Source organism: Heterocephalus glaber, unplaced genomic scaffold, assembly GCF_053883595.1.
Source record: "Heterocephalus glaber isolate CG9 unplaced genomic scaffold, H.glaber_assembly_v1.0 deba00001497, whole genome shotgun sequence".
In the NCBI taxonomy this organism is placed as follows: Eukaryota; Metazoa; Chordata; class Mammalia; order Rodentia; family Bathyergidae; genus Heterocephalus; species Heterocephalus glaber.
Genome location: NW_028258320.1, coordinates 18481532 through 18503812, shown reverse-complemented (window position 1 = coordinate 18503812; position 22281 = coordinate 18481532). Strand labels below are relative to the sequence as shown.

Sequence of the window (22281 nt, the reverse complement as noted above, 5' to 3'; positions counted from 1 at the left end):
ATGTGTGCTCTAACGTGTGGGGGGCTGCAGGGACCAGTGTGTGGAAGGGAGAATGGATACGTCTTCAAAAACGGGGAGGGGGCCGGGGATTTAGCTCAGTGGTTTTGCAGCCTGCTGCGCAAGGGCAAGGACCGGAGTTCGATCCCCGGTACAAAAAAAGGGGTGGGTGGGTGTGGGTGTCCCCGGCGGGGGGTGTCCCCGGGGGGGGGTGTCCCCGGGGGGGGGGGTGTCCCCAGGGCGAGGATATGTGCCAGACCACTTTATTTACTATGTGACTGCAGTGTGGAGCCAGATCCTCCAGAAATCCGTACTCTAGCAGGGAAAAACGCTATCCTTTCTAGACAGGGAGGGGTGGTTTGTGTCTTTTCACATCCAGTAGCTCACTGAGAGGAAAACTCCCCCTTGTTCCTGATTTCAAGGCCAAAAGACCCAAAAACAAGTTGAAAAATTTTACCAGGAGAAAAAAGATAAAAGTATGCCTGGCATCACATCATAAGAAAGTCGATGTGAAGGAGCTGAGGAATGCAAAATAACTTTTCAGTTTTATGAAGTTTTTTTTTTTTTGTAACCAACAAATGTTCACCGTAGTTTTGAGGTGGAGGGAGAGCCAGTAATCCAATGAAAAAATTGAATCCAAGAAGAAACGAATGGGACAATTGTTTCTGCTAGATGAGAACTCAAGAGTAGAAGTTTCACTTCTCTAGCTTGGCACAGTGAGTTAGGCCACTCCTTGTGAAAAATAAAAATTAACAACATTTTGTCTCCCTTTATCTCATCAGTAATGCAGTGGACTCTTCAGGTTAGCCATCCTATGTTTAGATTGTTACCTGAAGAAAAGAAAAACAGACTGTCCTGAATGCTGATTCTACTGTTTTGATGGGGGAAGAGAAATTCTAACAGATAAATGGCAAACAACAACACTTTTGAGAAAGCAGGTCTGAGGAAGAGTCCAGTACAGTCTCATAATGGGTATGAATAGTTATTTTTGCTGCTTTCCTTTTCTTTTGCTCTGGGTTTTGATGTGGATCTCTTTCTATTTGTTCAGGAAATTGTGACGTGTGTTCTGGGCAGGGTTGAGGTTTTGGAACCTTTTCTAAAAGGGACAGAGAGAGCCCTGCAGCATTTCTTAACTGTGAGGCTGGTGTGCTGGAGAGAGTGGGTCGTCATGCAGGCTGTGCTCACATGCGGTAGGCTGGTCCTGGCCCTCACCCTCATCCTGGTTTTGGGATCTGCAGTGGAAGGTAAGACCCAGGAATTGTGTTCCCTGTCATCTTTGCTGTAAGCCCAGAGTCCACGCAAGTGATTGTTTTCATTTTAAAGCCCAGAACGTACCCTCTTATTGAAAAGGAGGCAAAGAAGAAGGCTTTAGGGTGGTTGGAACCCCTAGCGTGAATTCAACTAAGCAGGTGTCACCTTGCAGAGTTTTTTTTTTTTAATTAAAAAAATTTTTTTGGTACCGGGGATCGAACTCGGGTCCTTGTGCTTGTGCAGCAGGTGGCGAAACCACTGAGCTAAATCCCTGGCAACCTTGCAGACTTTTACAGTGATTGAAAAGTGCTGCTTTATTTTTGGATGAAAATGTGTGTTTTATAAATTTTAAAGTCTCAAGAAGAGAGTAATGAAAATCATTCATGTGTTGCTGCATGAAGATGGATGGCACCTTAGAGTATTTGGGGTATCTTCTTACATCTGAAAGTCTACATCAATTCCAGTTTTTAAAACTATATTTTTTCAATTTTTTACTAGTACACATTTGCAGTACATAATCACTACATTCCTCATGGGGAGTTGGTACCTGTACATAACACATCTTCATTTATCAATCCCAAGTTTGAGTGCACTGTGGTAGTGCCCTTACTGCAACACTAGAAGATGTTATTTTTTAATTGGAATAAATTTGATTGGGTGTATTTTTTCTTTTTTACTTTTTTTTTTGGTACTGGGGATCGAACTTGGGACCTTGCACTTGCGAGGCAGGCGGTGGAACCACTGAGCTAAATCCCGGCCCTATTTTTTTTTTAAAGTTGGATCTTACTGAAGATTCAATTGTGGTTAGACATAGTTAATACAGCCTTTTCAGATTTTAAAGAAAGCCCAAAGAATGTTAGTATTTGTGCTATTACCCAGAGAAACATCACATTTGCAAAATGTCTTTTTAAGTTTCTCTATCATTCAGGGCTCTTTAGTCAGGCTGAAACAACTTAAAAGACCTTTATTCACTAACAAAATAAAACATCACTTTGTAAGAAAAATATAATATTTTCTCTTTTGGTAAATAAAGAACCCTGTCTTAATAAGACAGAAGGTCATGGCCTGATAGATGGTAGAATTTACAGAAGAAAAAATGTTAAGGTCCACAAATGGTAAAGGAAATGTTGAGTCACAGTGACATATGTGTCCTGGATTTGTTTCTTCGAAGTGACTTCTAGCTGTCACATTCTTACTTCCGGCGGCAATGAAATCTCACAGATGAGCTCAGAAAAATTCCTTCTATATTGAAAATTGAAAAAATATCATTTTATTCTAGTTATGCTAACATTGGAGAAAAAACAGCAGGTTGCTGAAACATTTCCATTCACCTACTTAGAGAGAACATAGAGAACAAGCTTTACTGGGACCATTAGGGGAAAATCTCCAGCTTGCTGCAAGGATTTCCTAATAATTGTGTGCTGTGACATGGTTGAGAGCAGTGAGGCCCATGTTCGTGACCAGTTGGTGCTCCCAACCTGAGCTAAGAAAGTCTTTAGGGTTTCAAAATTTCCCCAAAATGTTTCGTTCTGCATTGACTTAATAGGTTAAGACTAGAATGAAAACAAAACCTTTCCTTGTGCATACACTCATTAGAAAGAGAGGAAGAGAGAAACAATCATGAAACTGTAGAAAATCCTAGAATTTATGTCATCACCTGGTAAATTGAGCTCTTTGTTGGAAAAGGGAACCAGAAAGTAGACAGCAAGTAATCTGAAAATGAGGGAATCCCCAAAGGCACTTGGCACTGGGCTCAAGGCCCTGTGCTCACTTTTGAAGGTGAAGGGAAATAAATGTTAGTGACAGCAGCAAAAGGCAGTGATATGAAGTGTCATGATACCATTCCTTCATACCCCGTAGTATTCTCCCACTACCTTTTAAAAAATATTTTTAAAGAGAGAAAATGTCTGCTTATCTCACTGATTTGACTGATCATGTTAGCTGGGCTTGCTTTTACTGAGCATACTCAAGCCTTCTTAGGTTACGGCACTAGTTTCCTTGGGCAACCAAAACAAAGTACTTCCCACTGGGTGGCTTAAACAGCCCTTTCCTCTGGAGACCAGATCAAAGACCCAGGCCTGGAAGGTTGGTTTCATCTGAGGCCTTTCTCCTTAGCTTATAGGTGATGCTTTCTTCCTTTGTCTATGCCTTCAACAGCTCTCTGCAAATAACATCACATGATGAGGTCCTGTAGGTTAGGACTTAAGTGTTCAAATTTTGCAGTGGACATAATTCAGCCTTTAACATACTTGTTTTTACAAACCCAAGTAAAGACACGATGTACAGCTGTGTCTACAGAGAGCCAAGAAATGGGAGTTTGGCGATGGCTGGCAGGTGGTGGAGGACACAGTTGGCTAATCAACTTAATGTGGGCTTCAGGAGATTACCCATGTGGCCTGTGAATCCTACACCATATTGCCTCTCTTTCTCAAAGATGCCCAGAAAGAGATAAAGTGGAAATTCCATGAGCAGGTGTGGCCCAGGGGCCTGGGCTAGCTGGTGTGTTCATGCCACACTGTCTCCTAGATCACAGTAATGGAATTGATTCCACTCATATGTGTGGGCGTTTGTAAAGTGCTTCACATCCATTCTCTGTGGTCACGATTGTCCCATTTCCTATGAGGAGGAATTAGTGCCAGCTGATAGAGAAAAGAACTAGATCATCTCAGTTTGTTCTTTTTTGTTTTGCTTTGTTTTTTGGGGGTTTTTTGCTTTTTTTTTTTTTGGTAGCAGGGATTGAACTCGGGTCCTTGCACTTGCAAGCCAGGCGGCATAACCACTGAGCTAAATCCCCGGCCCCTGTTTTTGTTTTTTGAGACATGATGTAGTTCAGGCTGGCCTTGAACTCACTATGTAGCCCAGGCTGGCCTTGAATTCGCTGAGTGATCTTTCTGCCTCACCCTCTCCAGTGCTGGGAAGATAGGCTTGTGCCACTACACTGGCTATCTCATTTGTTCTTTACGTCAGTGTCTTGCAAAAATGTGTTTTGTCCAAGGCCCATTATAACTAACAAACAGCAGAAGAACTAGTTATCCAATTTCAAGGTCAAAATTAAATTTCTACTGCAATTTCTAGATTAGTGGTTTTTTTGTTTCGTTTTTTGGTACCGGGGATCGAACTTGGGTCCTTGCGCTTGTTCAGCAGGTACCGAAACCACTGAGCTAAATCCCTGGCCCATTTGTTTTTGTTTTGTTTTGTTTTGTTTAATAAGAAATGCCAAACTGTTTTCTACAACAGAGATACTATTTTACATTCTTTGTTTGTTTTTTGGTACCGGGGATTGAACTTGGGTCCTTGTGCTTGTGAGGCAGGTGGTGGAACCACTGAGCTAAATCCCCAGCCCCATTTGTTTTTTTGGTTTTTTTGGTACCGGGGATTGAACTTGGGTCCTTGAACTTGTGCAACAGGTGGCGAAACCACTGAGCTAAATCCCCGGCCCTGGTTTTTTTTTTAACTAAAACAAAAAAACCTTCTTTTGACTACAACCCTTGCTATTATGTTTACTACTCAGTACTGAGTTAAGGAAAAAATTGAAAGTAAACTTGGAGCTTTTTATAGCTTGTCAAACCACACAAGAGTGGGGGAAGCTTATCCATTTTGTGGACTAGATAGGCCAGTAGGAAGTAATTCCAATTTGGATAATGACAATTGCTTAAATTCTACCATTTTGAATGAATCAAAATGGGTTTTTTTCTCCCTTATGGCAGTTTCTGCTTAAGTTTCTCTAACACATCTGTAAATTTCCATTAAGAATAGGAAATTGGTAAATTGTGATTATGTTAGGAGGAAAATGGCAGCTTAGTTAGGGGAAATATGAAAAGATAGAGAGGGACTATTGGAGAAAGTCATTTGCGCAGTAAGAGATTTTCATAGAAGGGCTATTGTGAAGGCAGAGGCAGCAAGGGGGGGGGGAGTGGGGCGGTAAGGGGGCCTTTTAGGAAGATGACGGTTCTGTCTGTGAGCATACTCTCTTTCATTTTTAAAACTATGATAATCGTAAGACATTTATCTCAAGCAAGATAAAGTCAAGAGCTCTCATAACTTCAGGGAACAGAACCTTGAATTTTCACATCCTGCCAACACCATGAATAACTATGCCTGGAATTTTGTTTTTGTAACTATGTTGTTTATTTTTCAGTACCTTTAACATCGCTGGCCTCAAATCCAGTGGGCTTTTGGAGTGGAAGGACTTCTACCTTTTACTTCTGTATAAATTTTTAAAACACCTCAATTAAGATAGAGTTCACATAGCATTAACCCTTTAAAGTAAACAATGAAATGGTTTTTAGTATATTCACAGAACTGTGTGACTATCGCCATAGTTGCTCTTAGAACATTTTCATCATCCCTCAAAAAGAAACACCTCTTTGTAAACTTTTAAAGCTGAGATTTTGAACCCTGGAGGTTATTTTTGAATTTCAGACTTTTTTTTTTAACTAATCTGCCAAAGTTGTGGTTGTTATACACGTAGAAAGATGTGTCTTTCATTGGGATGCTGCCTTATAAAGCATTAACTCATTACTCTGGGGAGGTAGCTTGATAGTAGAATGCTTGCCTAGCTTAGGCAAAGCCCTGGGTTCTGTTGTGAAAAAGCGAACAAGCAAGCATTAGTTTAGTGTTAACTTCCTATCCAAGCCAGCATTTTCTCAGCCTGGTATATCAGCCACCTGTAGAGGCTCTGCTCTCCCTAGGCCCACTATGTCCCATAGTGTAGCAGAGCCCTTGAATTATGGCGAGTCCAAAGTGACACACGTAAAATATATATGATTTGAGAGATTTAGCTTGGAAAAAAAAACCATAAAATTTTCCACTACTTGGGCTGGGGGTATAGCTCGGGGGTAGAGCACTTGTCCAGCACATGCAAGGCCCTGGGTTCAATTCCTAGCACTGAAAAGAAAAAAAAAAAGGAAAAGAAAACTTGTATGTTGAATATATGTGAAATGACAATATTTTCAGTAGATTGAGTTAAATGAAATGTATCAAAATTGGGCCGGGGATTTAGCTCAGTGGTTTCGCCGCCTGCTGCACAAGCGCAAGGACCCAAGTTCAATCCCCGGTACCAAAAAAAAAAAAAAAAGTAAAATTAATTTTACCTGTTTAATTTTACTTTTTTTGTTACTTTCACTTTATTGGTTATTTTGTTTTTGGGTTTTTTTTTTTTGAGACAAGATCTTGCTCTGTAGTTCATGCTGGCCTTGAATTCACTATGTAGCCCAGGCTGGCCTCAAACTCTGAGTGATCTTCCTGTCTCAGCCTCCCGAGTGCTGGAATTACAGGTGTGCACCACCATGGAGGGCTTTATTTTTACTTTTTAATATGCGGCTGCTGAAACATTTCAAACTTTGTAGTTAGTTGGCTTTGTTCTGTTGGCCAGAACTGGTGTGGACAGCATGGGTGTGAAGTCATCGCCCTCTGCTGGAGAAGATGTTAGGTTTTTAATTCCACTTTCTAGAGCCTCTTAAGCAGTAATTAATGCCAAACTCCTGCCTCAGGAAAAAATCAAAAAGAAAGACTTTAAATGTATTAAATACCTCTCATGTGCAAAAGCTCCTGCTGGACGCTTCACACACATTTATCTCATTTAAACCAGAAGTCTTTGCTAGAGTCCTATCTACATTTGAAAGACGATAAATTAAGAATGAGAGAGGTACTAAGTGGTAGAATGTGAATTTAAATTATTTAAATTTAAATTCTGGTCTCTCTACAAACTGTCTATCATTAAGATGCCGTTTTCCTTCCTTCTCCTCCTCCTCTTTCTCCTCATCATCAGAGATACTAGCATTTGAAGAGCTCTGACCATGCTGCTTTCTGCCATTCCCAGAGCCTAACGTCTACATCTCATCACATCTATTACGGTTGACCGAGGTCACACAGTCAGTAAGGGGCAGACCCTGGGAGGCCATCTTGGCAGCTTTGTCCCCAGAGCCAACCCATTTTGGGCACTTGGTTCCTAGACCAAACCTTATAACCTACACTCAGGAACCACCGGGAAGACTGTGATAGAGGAGTCATCCCAAAGAGAGGGAAGGAAGAGAAGGCAGACAGCTAAAAGTAGAATATTTGCTTTCTTTCCTCATTAGAGTCTTTTAAATGTTTATATTTCAGAGGAATCTTGTATATTCCAGTGATGTAGAAAAAGAAAAAAAATCACCAAAGATTATACCACCAGTCATTTTTGTGTATTTTGTCCCATTTTCCCCAAAATCTTATTTATGTTGTTGAAACTAATATGTAGACAAAGTGGTATTCTGATTTTTTTTTCTTTTCAGTCATTTTTATTTAAAAAAATTTGGGGCTGCTGGGGATGAAACCTAAGGCCTTGTACACGCTAAGTATATGCAGTCCCACTGAGCTACACCCCAGCTAACCCATTTGTAAATACAAGTTTTCTTGTGCTGCTACATAGCCTCTTCCATTTATAGCAACTAATTTTTTTTTTTTTTGATACCGGGGATCGAACTTGGGACCTTGTGCTTGCGAGGCAGGCACTGGAACCACTGAGCTAAATCCCCAGCCCTATAGCAACTAATTTTTAAAATCATTTAGTTAATATCCTGTCATAAGTGAGTGCCTTGTGATTTATCTGAGTGATTCCTGTTGTTTTGTGCTGGGCTTTAGAATCACCTTGGGGAACTGCCTGAAGGGTGGTACAGTGTTTCTTACCACCAGCCTCCGGTCCTTGGTAAACTGAGTCATGGAGAATGTATTTCATGAAATAATTAAGGCTTTCCTGTGTAATCACAGAATACTAGATTTGGAGACTTTTCTGTAGATATTAAAAGAATTGGCAAGAAACTTGACCATTCCAATCTTGCTGTCCCTCTGTGAGCAGAGGAATCTTGTTCTTCTGAAATCTAGATACAGAGAAAGAGAATGATTGTTGATGTACTTTTCTTCCCTAAGAACACCATACAGCTCCAAACAAGACTGGGGCCTCTGCAATGCTTTGGGTGGTTCTCTTTCCTTTTTTTTTGAGACAAGGTCTCACTATGTAGCCCAGGCTGGCCTTGAACTTGCAGTGATTCTCCTGCCTCAGGCTCCCAAATGCTGGGATTACAGGTGTGTGCCACCATGCCCTGCTCATCTCTGCAAAAAGAGGCAGACTTTGGGGTCCTGGGTCCTCCACTTAGCACCTTTGTGACCTCAATTTTCTTTGTGTAAAGTGGAGCTAATAGCATAATAAGAATGATAGTTAATATCATCGTTTACTATACTCTTGGGCACTAAGTGCAGTGTCAGGCATGCTTTACCTGCATTTTCTCATTTAATTCTTATGATAAACTTCAGATACTATTGGACCTTCATTTTACAGCAGGGATTCAGGAATGTAAAGGTTTCTTAACTGGCCAGTAGAAGAACCAACCTGGACTTCACTGCAGGCAGCTGACTCAAAGCCTATTCCAACCCCTTGAACTTTCTGTTACTTCATTGGAGTGTAATGAGAAGAACAAGCAATGTAGTAAAAAAAGGGTGGGGCAGCAAGTGCAGCTGTTATATTAATGGTCATAAGACCTGTCCATGTTTTACCTGCTAGCAAATTTAGGGTCTATCTATTATCTATAAGAACTCCTAAGGGGAGATGATTAGAAACCTGGTAAGTGATACTCACTGCCCATGTGGGTTTCTTGTTTGCACAGGTTATCCTATGCGGAAAGCCAGGTATCAGTGGGTTCGCTGCAATCCCCACAGTAATTCTGCAAACTGCATTGAAGAAAAGGGACCACTTTTCGACCTGCCTACAGATGAATCCAACAGGATCCTCCCTCCAAAAGCTGACCCTTATTTGTAAGTGGACTTTTCTCTGATTTCAGTGACTGTAATTTTTTTCTTTTTCTTTTTTTGTTTTTTGGTACTGGGGATCAAACTTGGGACCTTGCACCTGCGAGGCAGGCGGCGGAACCACTGAGCTAAATCCCTGGCCTCTTTTTCTTTTTTTTTAGAAAGGGTCTCATTGTGTAGTTCAGGCTGGCCATGAACTCACTATGTAGTCCAGGCTGACCTCGAACTCACAGCAATCCTCCTGCCTCAGCCTCCCGAGCACTGAGATTACAGCCGTGTGCCACCATGCCTGGCAATGTCTGTAACTTCACAGCCTCTGTTCAAATCTTGGTATAGAGATGGGAGGACCATCCAGAGTGCTTTTCTTCATGCTTCTGCTTTGGTAGTTTGGGTAAAACTGTACCATGTCTGCTGGCAGATAAGGTGTGAAAATATACATGATTTGTCTCTGGTTTTGCAAGTTTTTATTGTGGGTGGCAAAGATGAGCATTAAGTACTTTTCACTAACAGGTATTGAAAAAGATTAAAGATTGTTTTATTTATAAAAAGTGTATTATATATCAAAATTCATTTTATTGCATAAACAGTATATTACGTATTAAAATCCAGTAAGAGTCTATCAAGCGAGTGAATAAATAGGTGTGGCATATCAACACAATGGAGTATTTGACCGTAGAAAGAATGAAATACCGATACATGCTACAGTGTAGATGAACCTTGAAAACATTAAGCAGAGGGAAAGAAGGCGGGTACAAAAAGCCACATATTATTTAATTCCATTTAGATGAAAGGCCCAGAATAGGCAAATCCCTAGAGGCAGAAAGTAGATTAGTGGTTGCATGGGGCTGGGAAGAGGGAGGAATGAGTGACTGCTCCAGCTCTTTTTGGAGGTGTGGTTGGTCAAGTGTTCTGAAATTAGATAGTGGTGATTCAAAATCACACAGAGAATGCATGGATTGCTGAAAACTCTAATGGTTTATGGCTTGTTTTTATGGAGAAAATGACCCACAGGCTGTGACACTGACCCTTTGTCTGTTGACATTTTGTGCCCTCATCTGTCGAGGGGAGGTGGCATCATCGCTCTGGTCTTTGGTGTCCCCTGAACTCTAACCAGCACATTCAAGTTGAATGCAGTAGCCTCATCCTTCAGCACCTTCAGCTCCTCAGTGCAGATGTGTATGTGTGTGTGTGGGGTATTAATATGTTTGTTTTTTAAAAAAACTGAATGGTGGGCCGAGGATGTAGCTCAGTGGTAGAGCACCTGCCTGACAATTGTGAGGCCCTGAGTTTGATTTCAGGTACAAAAAAAAAAAAAAGAATGGTAATGTACTGGTAAAACTAATGCTTCACTTGGCACAAAGAATATCTCAGGAGTGAGCTTTGTTGAAGCATTGCAAATTATTAGAAGTTTTATGGAAATTTCTAGTTATGAAAAAATGTCATCTGTCTAGGCTGGCTTAGTTGTTTGTCCTTTAGGAAGAAAATGAAAAAAAAGGATCTTTTTTTAAAAAAAGTAAAACTAGCACTATTCATCTGAATCTGCACTAGGTAACGTGCACTCGGAAAGGGCAGTGAGTTTGGTGTAAGAAGTATATGTGGACACTTGGGTTTGAATTTGTTTTTTGGTTTAAAGCATTGAATAATTTGGAAGCCTTTAGCTCTTTCAATTTGAGCAACGGGGTGGCTGCATTTATTTCCTTATTCTAAACATATCATCATTAAATTCCTTATGAATCAAACTTTATACTTTGTTTTCCTACTTCAGGATGCCAAAATTCCCAAACTTGAATGATGTCTTCCCTCTTTCCGAGGACTATTCTGGATCTGGCTCTGGATCAGGATCAGGATCAGGATCAGGATCTGGGAGTGGCTCTGGAAAGGAATACTCCACTGAAATGGAACGGGACTATCAACCAATAGATGAAAATGATGTTTTCTATTACAACTTTAGGTCTCTCAAGAAGAATCTGCCCTCAGACAACCAGGCCTTGGGACAAGATGGCACAGAAGAGAATTTTATTATATAAAAGTTATGGTTTCCCCATCTTGACACCAGGCAATGTATTCAGTATATTTTGTGCACCATGGTTAAATGATTAGTCTTGGGAAAAAGAGTTTTATAGAAAATTTAAAACACCTGAAAAAGAACTTTAATTTTTATCACCTCTTTTTTTCTTCATGTATTCCTAAAGGATTGTATTTTAATGCTATTATCTATTCTATTGTTCTGGAAAATACCTGCATATTTTGGTATCATATTTGACCAACATCACTGGGAAATTAACTAGACTTCCATGTCTATAAAACTGCTTTAAAGAAGAAAATCATACTTTTTAAAAAAAATTCATTTTGAGGAGCAAGCTGATTGGCAGTATTTCATACCTATGTCTTTAGCAACCTGACTCTGATTGTGAATTACAGTAATACCCTTTTATTTATGATAAAGAGATCAAATATAGTGAATTTACAGATTGGGTATTTGACATGGTTTACAGTGTGAAGGGGTCTTACTATACTATTACCATTGGATTTGTTGAGAGCTAGTTGACATTTTTAACAAGAAGCATGATTGCTATTAGAATTAGAAACTTAAGACCCTAATTAAAGGATAGTTGTGGTCTCAATACCTCATACTTTACTGCTTTACCCTGCTTTCTTGAATATCTATTTTCAAATGTTGCTCTATTAAAGCAGAAGTATAATCAAAGAAATATTAACCTGTCTGGGAATTCTTGTTCTAAACTTAAGAAATAATTATTTCTCATCAGATGTTTCTCTAGAAGTCTTTTTTTTTTTTTTTTTGGTACCAGGGATGGAACTCGGGTCCTTGTGCTTGTGCAGCAGGCAGCGAAACCACTGAGCTAAATCCCTGGCCCTAGAAGTCTTAACAAAACATATTTATTTGTTTATTTTTTATTTTTTCCATTACTGGGGATCGAACTCAGGACCTTGCACTTGCCAGGCAGACATGGTGCTGCCGAGCTACATCACCAACCCAAACAAATCATCTTGAAATTGTGGCTTCCTTCATAGTGGGAGCAGATGGTGGTTAGGTACTCAGCTGGAGTCTTGACCTAGGTCTGGCTCACAGTGGTCATTTTTCCAGTCCCTAAACATAAAATTAAATGGGCAGGCTTGGTGATTAACACAACACCCACACCGATTTCTGGACCTGTGTAATAGAAGCTATTGCGATGGAGAAGAACAGCTGGAAACTTCTGTCCCCCTCCCTATGTACCAGTAAATACAAAACAATATTTCATCCTAGGAGAATTTTAAAGGTTAGTAGCACCTTTAAAAACCTAAAGAATACAATGATGCTGGTGCCCAGTGTGTCTCTATTTCATTTACCAGTCTGGGCCTTAAAAACACCAGATGGATCCTAGAGGGTGACACTGGATGATCACAAGTTCAGCTGGGTTGTGGTTCTATCCACACCAGCTGCACCTTTTTGCTAGAGTAGAGTTATGCAGCCTCCGGTAGATTGCAGGCAGTCACTGATCTGGCAAATGCTTTCTTTTCTATACTTATCCCGCCTTGCAAAAAGAGACGATTGCCTTCATGACTTTCCTCATTGCAGAGACATAATACCTGACACCCACAACTCTAAGGAAGATAGGTTTATTTTGACTCACAGTTTGTAGAGGTTTCAGTTTATAGTTGGCTGGCTCTGAGGCAGGGTGGCATGGCACAGGAGAAACAGCTCATGGTGTGGCATTAGGAAACGGAGAGACATCAAGGGAAGAGGGAGAGAGATAGACCCTTCTAGGCAACGCCCCCAGTGACCCACCTCCTCCAACCAGGCTCCACCTCTCAACATCACATTTAGCTATAAACTCATCAGTGGACTGAACCACTGATGAGTATCACACCTGTGATCCAGTCACCTCCCTAAAGCCCCTCCTATGAGTGTATGAGTCTTTGGGGGATCATCTAGCTATAAACCATCACAAGGACCATAAACAGTTTCCACTGTCTTGGAACAAAGAGTATACATTTATAGTCTCTCCCCAGAGCTAGACTACCTGGACAGCTCACTAAAATGTCACAGTGGTCCACTGTATCGATAGATCATGAGCCTCTATCCAGACTCCCATGTTCTCACCCCTGATGCGTTGTCTCTCCCTTAGCCCACATCTGTGGCCACATGGAAGGCTCCTTATGACCAGCTGACAGAGTAGGAATAAATTCCAGCATGCTGCACACATAGATCATTCTGGTACATAGTAGGAGCGAGCCGAAAATGGATGACAGCTGCTACAGTGCCCATCAGGAGTGGCCTTGAAAAACAGCCGAGAGAGGGAATCCTCCCAACAGGCAGGCTTCAGGTGATATTCCTGGTCACCTCTAGTGTGGGAAGAAGAGCAGCCTGAGGCCAGGATATATACAATTTTATGGACAGTGCCAATGTATTGTTGAGATCAGGAGCCTAAAACAAATGAGAAGATCAGTGGCTAAAAAGTCTGGAGTAAAGACATGGGTCTGGACCAGTGAGAGAAGTCATAAAGTGGGACAGTCTTTGTACCAAATGTTTATGCCTATTAGAAAGCATCCATCTAATCACAGAAGAGCAGTAAATAACCACATAGGCAAAATGACTTGGGCAGATGCCAGCCCATGCTATGCTAGTGAGCACTGAGCTCATGATGTGGCAGAGGTGGAGGCTGTGCATGGACTCTCACTCTCCATATAGTTATTGACATTGCCAATTGTTCAATATGCCAGCAACAGATTTCATTGCTGAGCCACTGATAGGGCATCATCTTTTAAGGAGACTGACTGTATTAGTCACTTTCCTGTCACTGGGACAAAATACAATTGACATCTACAACTTAAGGAATATTGACTATATTTGACTATCTTGGTTTCAGAAGGTTCAGTCCATGCACAGTTGGCTGGCTCCAAGGCAGAAATGGTATAACGCCTGGCAGAAGAAAGCTGCTCCAGGAAGCAGAGAGCTAGAGAAAGAGCCAGAGTGAGAGATATACCCTCCAAAGGCATGCCCCGGTGACTGGACTCCTCTAACCAGGCCCCACCTCCTCGACCAGGACATTCAGCTGTGAACTCACCAGTGTCCCTATGATCCAAGAACCTTCTAGAACCCCTGCCTCTGAACACATGAGACATTTGGGGGACATTTTAGACCTAAACTATAACAGAGACCTTGGTGGCAAGTTGATCATAATAAGTCCCTTCTATCCTGGAAATACAAGGGATTTATTCTAAAAGGCATGTATTCCAGGTGTAGGTTTGCCATTCCTGCCCACGAGGTCTCTGTAAGCATTAATATCTAAGGTGTACAGTGTCTGATTCATCAACAGGATTTGCCTCCTGCCATTACAGCAAGGATATGCAGCAGTGGGCACACCACCATGGGACCCACCAGTTCTGTCATACACCTATGTGCCATTTACTTGACAGAGTGGTGGAAGGCATGGCTGAGACACAAGCTTGAATATGATACACTGAGTTTGAGACACCAATCTCCAGGACGAATAACTTTTGTGTGGTGCTATGTCCTTAATAGGTAGAATACTTGGATCGAGGGACCACAGGGGAAATGTAGGAGAGGACTCAGCTTGCATCAAAACCTATTTGAGAATTTGTGCTTCCCATCACTGCAACACTGTTTTATAGATTTAGATACTGTAGATGTTATGGTTCCACTGGGGGAATGTTTCCATACAAGTCCTACTGAATATCAAGAATGGCACCTTAAGTTCTTTGTGCCAAGGGTTGACAGTCAAGAAGAGGAAGGGGCCATGTTGGTGTGTGTGTGGGTGACTGACTTGACCATCAAGGGGAAGCAGGGCTGCTGCTATACAGTGGACAGCTTAGGCTTCTCTTAGTAATTAGTTTAGATTGTAAGTGTACACATTCACCATGGGCTCAGATCCTTGTGTTGGAAGGTCAGAGTCAGCCCTCCAACTAAGCCATCATGATAGCAAGTGTGAGAAACAAACAGGAAGTACCAGTGGAGGAGGAGTTTGACAAGTACCAACTGTAGTCATGGTAGGAGCTGCAGTGGCAGTAGCTTATACTTCATTCTGCTGGCCTTCCGCTCATCAGTTTCCCTGAGAAAGAGCCCTCCAGTTCCTGAAGGAACTGAAGTCACATGAAGCAACTGGATCTGACTGGAGCAAGGCGGAGCTGGTATGGGCACTGTGATTGTTCTCAGACAGCCCCTCCTTCAGGACTGGAGGACTTTTTCCCCACAGCTCTGGGAAGGCTGGCTGACATTTGTGGGCCCTTAGATGAAGAGAGCCACCTCAGCCAAGGTCCTGTTCCCTTCTCTGGAGAGCTCACAAACAACGCCTTCTCTCTATGGGGATGAAGGCTCACATCACAGGCTCCACTTTCAACAATGCTGAATGAAGACCTCAGTTTCTGAATGCTCAATGGGGCCAGCTGAAGCCTTCATTACACCACAGCTCAATTTATTTCTGGGCAATTTGGCTTCCTTCTAGTCCTGTACAGGTGTTGAGCCCCAAGTCACTCCTTAATAAACGTTCCCCATTTCATTCTTCATCTCAGATCCTGCTTCTCACAGAACCCAACTTACATTTTATTCTTAGTGCCAACTGTTAAAACATACCCTGGTCTTTCCATTAATAAATCTGTTATAGGGCCGGGGATTTAGCTCAGTGGTTCTGCCGCCTGCCTTGCAAGTGCAAGGACCGGAGTTCGATCCCTGGTACCAAAAAAAAAAAAAAAAAAAAAAAATCTGTTATTATTCAACAGGAACTTAGTCAGCTTTTATGCCCAATAAATTATTATTGTCCCGAGATCTAATTTTGACTCCTGTAATTATTATAATATAGCAGCAAAAATAAGGCATGTTTTAGAAAATACACGTTACTTTTATTCTCTAGTTAAGTGCTAGGTTTTACACACTTAAAAGGGGAGGCAGGTGATCTAAATTGAAGATATAAAAATGACATTTTTCTTAAGAAAGAGCTTAAGAAATGCAAAGTACTTTTATTTTCTTGTGGTTATTGTTTCTAACTTAAATGCATTTAAATATTTATTTTGGGTCATGGTTCTGGTCCAAGATTGAGGGGCTGCCTCTAATTATGAACTTCTTGCCAACAGTCCCAAGGCAGGGCAGGGGGCCCATGGTGAAGACAGGGAGAGTATGGGTGTGCATCTACCAAGCATCACTATCTTTGGAGAGGTGATTAGCCTGGTAGAAAGAGAATAAATTGGGCCGGGGATTTAGCTCAGTGGTCTCCCTGCCTGCTGCGCAAGCACAAGGACCTGAGTTCGATCCCCAGTACCAAAGAAAAAAAAGAAAGAGAATAAGCTTTAGAATTGTAAAGTTCTGGCTTAAGTGCAAGTTTCGCTCTGTGTAGGATCGTAATTTTAGACAGGTGAGCTAATTTAGCTAAGCTTGTCAAGGGACAACAGTGTGGTGATGGAGTTGATCTGGGTGTAAACCTTGGTGATTTACTAAGTAGAGAAACTCAGATAAGTTATTTACCTTCTCTGTCTGTTTCCTCCTTATTAAAAGGAGAACAATGATCATCCTACCTTGTAGTTTTGTTGAGATGATTAAATAAATTAATATATATAAAGTGCTGGGGCAATGCCATTGGGTGAGTGGGCAAAAAACAGGAGTTACTATCAGTCTCCTGTACTACAGGTTATTGATGCTTGCCCTCAGGGTTGTGGGGAAAATTAAATGGGGCAATGTATGTGCTATGGTTAGCTGAGTGTCTGGCACACAGCAAGACCCTAAAAAATTATAATCATGAAGACGTGTGTTATAGCTACTCCATAAAACCATTTCAAGGTTCTATCTATGTGTTAGGTGCTGGTGGTACAGAGGGAAACAGACTTGTCAACAGGCCTCTGTGCTCAAGCTTATAGGTCAGAGTCTTCATCCTTTGTCTAACAGAATTGAATGGGCCAATCAAAAAATGTGTGTCTAGGGCTGGGGATTTAGCTCAGTAGTTCTGTCGCCTGTCTCACAAGCGCGAGGATCCAAGTTTGATCCCCGGTACCAAAAAAAAAAAGTGTGTCTAAATTTAAAGAAATTATTACAGTTAAAGACATGTTGCCTTTAATCCCTCTCAAAACACTCCCCTTCACTTTGAACATACCCTGTCTTTCTTGCCATTTTCCAAAGCAGTTCTGGAAGTCCTTTCTTGAATGTCTTTATGAGGTGTGATTAAAAAAATATAGTGAATGCTGCTTCACCTACTTGTCATGCAGTGGAAAGGCAGCTCATAAAGCCATTACAGTGAGTCTTCATCCACCTTATTCACCGGATCCAGCATGTGACTTCTGGCTCTTTCCCCAAAGTCAAAATGACCCTGGAAGGTAAATGTTTTGAATTGATTCAGGACATCAAAGCAGCTGTGATAATGCAACTAAGGACATCTGTGAGAGCGCTGCTTCTGTTTGTTTTTTTTCTTTAGTACTGGGGATCAAACTCGGGACTTTGAGCTTATGAGGCAGACAGTGAAACCACTGAGCTAAATCCCCAGCCCTTGAAGAGCTGCTTCTGAAAGTGGTAAGAATGATGGGATAAGTATGTTCAAAGTGGGAGGAGTATTTTGATAGGATTAATGAAAATACGTCTTTCATTGTAATAAAGTTTTACAATTTAAAACTTCACTGTATTTTTTTTTTTTTTTTTGAGACAGGGTCTAGCCACGCAGTTCAGGCTGGCCTTGAACTCACTATGTAGCCCAGGGTGGCAATCCTCCTCCCTCAGCCTCCCAAGTGCTGGGCCTATAGGCATGTGCCACCACGCCTGGGTGTATTTTGTGATCATACCTTTCAATAATATGTCAGTCTTGCCTGGCACAAAGAAGAGTGATGGAAATAAATATTCTTGGGCACATTGAGGAAATAAATACCATAGGGTTCTTCCTAATCCTTGCTCTTTTACCTTTTGGGTTCTGTTTATCAATCAACTATTTACCTTAAAACTATAATTATAAGGGTTCTTTTGGGGAGGTAGAGGGTTGGGGGCTTCTTCTAATTTGTACTTTTGAGGAATTCTAGTTCTTAGTCACTTTTCTTATCTGACATATAATCAACAAAAGCTAAGTCAGTTAAGACTACTCACAAGTTAGAGGAGGAACAAAAACAACTGTAATGCATTAAAAAGTTTTTTTGAAAGATTTTAATATACAGAATAAAATCCAAGATTTTATTTTTTTTTACTTTCGCCCAAATTTGTTTACTGAATCTATCCAGTAAAGTTTATATTTTGGTTCGGTATTCAACATTATTAGACTAACAGTCTTATCAAGTCCAGCTTGATTATTATAAATCTTAGAAGTTAACAGAATTTACTTTGAAAGTCTGTTGCTTCTGTAAATGGGTTTCCAATTTTTCTCCAACTAAAAGTTTACTTAACTTTTGCCTCAGAACCAGATTCAAAATATGATTCTCCTTTAAACAGACCATCATTATTTACTCTAGCCAAATTAGTACTTTATTGAAGATCTTATAAAAACTTTACAATAAATAAGGAAAAGAGTACACAAAATCACTAGCCTCCCTTTGCTATACAGAAAATACACGCTGGTTCTGTACCAAAATAATCCCGTCGGCTTAGAAAACATAGGGAAGGGTTGGAGGTCTGCAGGGACAGCCTTCAGTGCAAGGTCATCGATAACAAACCAACACCACTGGCTGCTTGGCAAGTGAGGGAGGGTTTGAATTTGCAGATAAACAATGTCTTCGGTAGTTTAAAGAAATATAAACTCTAAAAAAGCTTGTGACTCATATACAGTACAAAAGCAGCTGTCTGAGACCAAGGCTGAGACCGAGGGCTTTAGCGCTTGCAGAAAGCCCGGCTCCCTCCCCAACCCAGAGCCCCCGCGCCAGCCGCGTTGCCTTAACAGCTTTTGCTGGTAATCCTCCAGTTTGTCAAGGATTTTCTGAGGCAGCGCGAGGTTGTGGCTGTTGGCGCTGTTCTTCCCCAGGGCCTGGAGCAGCTGTGGAGGAGTGTGTGAGCCACACCTTCCGGGCGTCGGACAGGGAGAACTCGTTCCGAAGTACTGATGACCTTTCCTTAGCGCAGCATCCACTTCCGGAAACCAGATCCACGGCCTCTTCCAACAGGTCACACTTCAGGGAAAGACGGAGCAACTCGGCGGCGTGGACTTCATTGAAACTGTTGATGAGCCAGTGAGACAGACGCACGCCGTGTGACAAGACCTTGTGGATTACACATTGGTGGCACAAGTTATTCTGCACTTTGTACCTTTTTAGGTACGTGGACACAGCAGTCGCCACGCTTCCTCTGTAGCGCTGGACTCCTTGGTGGTGACCGCAAAGGACAGCTGGTTGGCTGCGAGGCAGGCCCAGGCTTCGGCCTGCGCTGCAGCCGGATGCATTTGAAAGTAAACCCCTCAAAGACTGCCGTCAAGGGCAGCTTGAAGGTCTGGCAGAGTGATATGGTGGTGTCGAAGAGGCCGGCCTGCCCTGGAGAGTGACCATCTCCTCCGCGGACCAGCTTCCTGCAGCTGTAACCGCTGCCGGGTCGTGGCGGGCCAGCATGAGCAGGATGCGGACCAGGAAGCACTCCTACTCCAGGTCTGCCAGCTCCAGGATCTCCACCTGACAGCGGCTGGGGCGGCCGTGCACTGGGCGTCATGATTCCTCTTGGGGGGATGTTCCAGGACGATCACACACTGCGCTGGCCCTGGCTGCACTGCGAGCGGAAGGGAAGGCGCAGGCAGTTGAGGCAGACCTCTCTGCCCAAACGCGTTCCTCAAACATCACCGTGCCAGCTGGGAGGCAGGAATGCCATTTTATTTTATGCTTTTCAAATTGTAACAATGCTAAAGCAGCAAAGAGAAGGGGATGATTGATTGGGCAGAAGCTTTTGGTCTGCATTCTTGCAGGACGTTGTCTATTTTACCATGTGAGTCGCTGTTTAAAATTTTAACAGAATTGATCTTTCAGAACTCTGTTTCCTTGTCTTTATGCTGTGGGACTGTGTGATTCAAAAGTTAATTACTCCCCTAGGTTCTGTTGTAAATTTGATGGTTGGAGTGTGTTTGCCTCGGGACAATGGACAATCAGTAATAGGGCGAGATTACTCAGCCATCTGTTTGGCCTAAATCCAAATGTCCCGGGTCCCAGTATCTATAGGGCAATCTGTAAACAGGGTGGTCGCAACTGTCAGTCAGGATGTCTGCTGACCATCAGCATGTGACAGTGAGCCACTAACCTTTGTTCTTTTTTTCTGTGAATCCACATGTTAACCCCCCCCTTAACCCCCTGTAAAACAACCTCAGACTCTGAGCCAGGGGCCTCTCTCAGCTATTTCGCTTCGGGAGTGCCGTCTGGCCAGACTAATAAAGGTCTGTTTTCCCAACATGGCCGGTGTGTTTCTTCCCGGGTGGTCCTCGCTGTAGTCAGCTCCTTGGAGCATTTGGTAAGGCCTTGGTCTTACATTCTGGAGGCACCGCTGGGATCCCTGGGTGTGCTTCACTATAGTCAGCTCCTTGGAGCGTTTGGTAAGGCCCTTGGTCTTACAATGCTGAACCAGGTTTACTCAGCCTCGTCATTATTGACATTTTAGGCAGGATATTTCTTTTTTGTAGGGGGCTGTTCTGTTTATTGTGAGACATTTAACAGCACTCTTGTCTCCCCACAGAGGCTCAGCAGTACCTTCCAATCAAGTGTGCAGTGGGGAGAAAGCTCTTCCCTCCTTGAGAGGCACCGCACCAAATTGATGATTATCTCTGGGCTGAAATAATTTTACCAGTTACGTTCCTACCTTGTTATGAATGGTGAAGCATGTATCATTAGTATCATTAGTCTACAGGAGGTAGGAACTTAATTATCCCAATCATGCAGCTACTTGATATGTAATTTATTTTGGAGGAAATTTTATCAGTGATTTATGCACAAATCTACATTTAAATTGATTAACTTGTTTTTGAGTCAGAAGTCTTGCTAAGTTGCCCAGGATGGCCTCAAACTCACCATCTTCCTGGCTAAGCCTCCCAAGTAACTGGTATTTCAAGTGCTCACTACCACTGTCCAGCTAAAATGTACATTTTTGAATATTTGCACATAGATTGCTAGATGTTTTGTTTCTTTATGTTCACAATGACAAAAATTTTTTTTCGAGGAAATGTTAATGAAATAGAACTTTCAGAGAACAAGAAAGAGCTCTGGAAATTAAAAACATAATAGCATGCATTAATTATCTATTGTTATGTAATAAGTTACCTCAAAACACAGTGGTTTAAGGAGGCCAGAGATTTAGCTCAGTGGCGCCGCACCTGTCTCACAAGCACTAGGTCCTGAGTTTGATCCCTGGTACCATAAAACAAACAAAACACAGTGGCTTAAAAACAATTATTAAAAAAAAAAATTATAAACATTTTAAAATGTCATTGTTTCTGATCATGAAACATAGGTCATCTGGGTGGTTCTGTGAAGGAGGTCTCTCCTGAAACTGAGCTCAAGGTGTCAGCGGGGCCCTGGCTGGGAGGGAGGCTCGATTTCTAAGATGGCGACTCATGCTCATGCAGCTGGTTGCTCAGGATTGCGATTGAAGGCTTCGGTTCCAAGGTGGTCTCACCATAGGGTTACAGGACATTGCAGCTGACTTCTTCAGAACTCAGTGACCCAATGGAAAGCAAGTCAGAAGCAGCCTTGTAAGTCACATATCATCACTTCTCCCTTTTCTGTTGGTCACATAGACCAACTTTGAGGGCATTTGAGAAGAGATTATATAGGGGTATGGAAACTGGAAGGCAAGGGTCACTGAGGACCATTTTAGAACCTGGCTACCATAACACAGTACAGTAATAAAAATCTTGGCTGCGTGGTAGTGCATGCCTACAATCCCGGCACTTGGGAGGCTGAGGCAGGAGGATCGCTTTGAGTCTCAGGCCACTGTGGGCTACATGGTGAGACCCTGTCTCAAAAACCAAACAAATAAAACAAAACAACCAAAAACAAACCAAAAACACCCCACAAAAACATTAGAAGAGTTAGAACATGAAATGTGAGAAATCATGTAAAAAGGAGAACAAAAAGATGGGTGGATGGAGAATAGAAAACAAAAGATAAGGAAATGACAATCAATTCAGGAAGCCTAATATATGTCTCACAGAAGATCCACGAAGAGATGGCAAGAAATTATAAAAGAAATTTAGAAAGGCTGCAAGATATGAAGTCAATATAGAAGGCTGGGGAAGTCAATATAGAAGTCAATACAGAAGGCTGCAGTGGCGCCATGCCTGCCTCACAAGGGCAAGGTCCTGAGTTCCA

General features: G+C 42.0%; 1 protein-coding gene and 1 long non-coding RNA gene across 2 annotated transcripts; one reads left to right on the top strand and one right to left on the bottom strand.

Moving 5' to 3' along the window:
* The first annotated feature begins 1045 nt into the window (after positions 1 to 1045).
* Positions 1046 to 11738, top strand: Srgn (serglycin). The gene is made up of 3 exons (XM_004846177.4): positions 1046 to 1241; positions 8886 to 9033; positions 10793 to 11738. Exons 1-3 carry the CDS (start codon positions 1166 to 1168, stop codon positions 11052 to 11054), a joined length of 486 nt encoding a protein of 161 aa, XP_004846234.1. The 5' UTR covers positions 1046 to 1165; the 3' UTR covers positions 11055 to 11738.
* Positions 10793 to 21358, bottom strand: LOC147825582 (uncharacterized). The gene is made up of 3 exons (XR_015440325.1): positions 18886 to 21358; positions 17231 to 17342; positions 10793 to 15718 (listed from the first exon to the last, which is right to left on the bottom strand). It is a non-coding gene; the product is annotated as an uncharacterized LOC147825582 (long non-coding RNA).
* Between the last annotated feature and the right edge of the window lie 923 nt (positions 21359 to 22281).

What these genes read in the sequence shown, in the direction of transcription:
- Srgn (XM_004846177.4), top strand. Translation starts at nt 1,166, where the DNA reads ATGCAGGCTGTGCTCACATGCGGTAGGCTGGTCCTGGCCCTCACCCTC. An exon ending in TTTGGGATCTGCAGTGGAAG is followed by an intron (nt 1,242 to 8,885) that starts GTAAGACCCAGG and finishes TTGTTTGCACAG; the next exon opens with GTTATCCTATGCGGAAAGCC. An exon ending in CCAAAAGCTGACCCTTATTT is followed by an intron (nt 9,034 to 10,792) that starts GTAAGTGGACTT and finishes TTCCTACTTCAG; the next exon opens with GATGCCAAAATTCCCAAACT.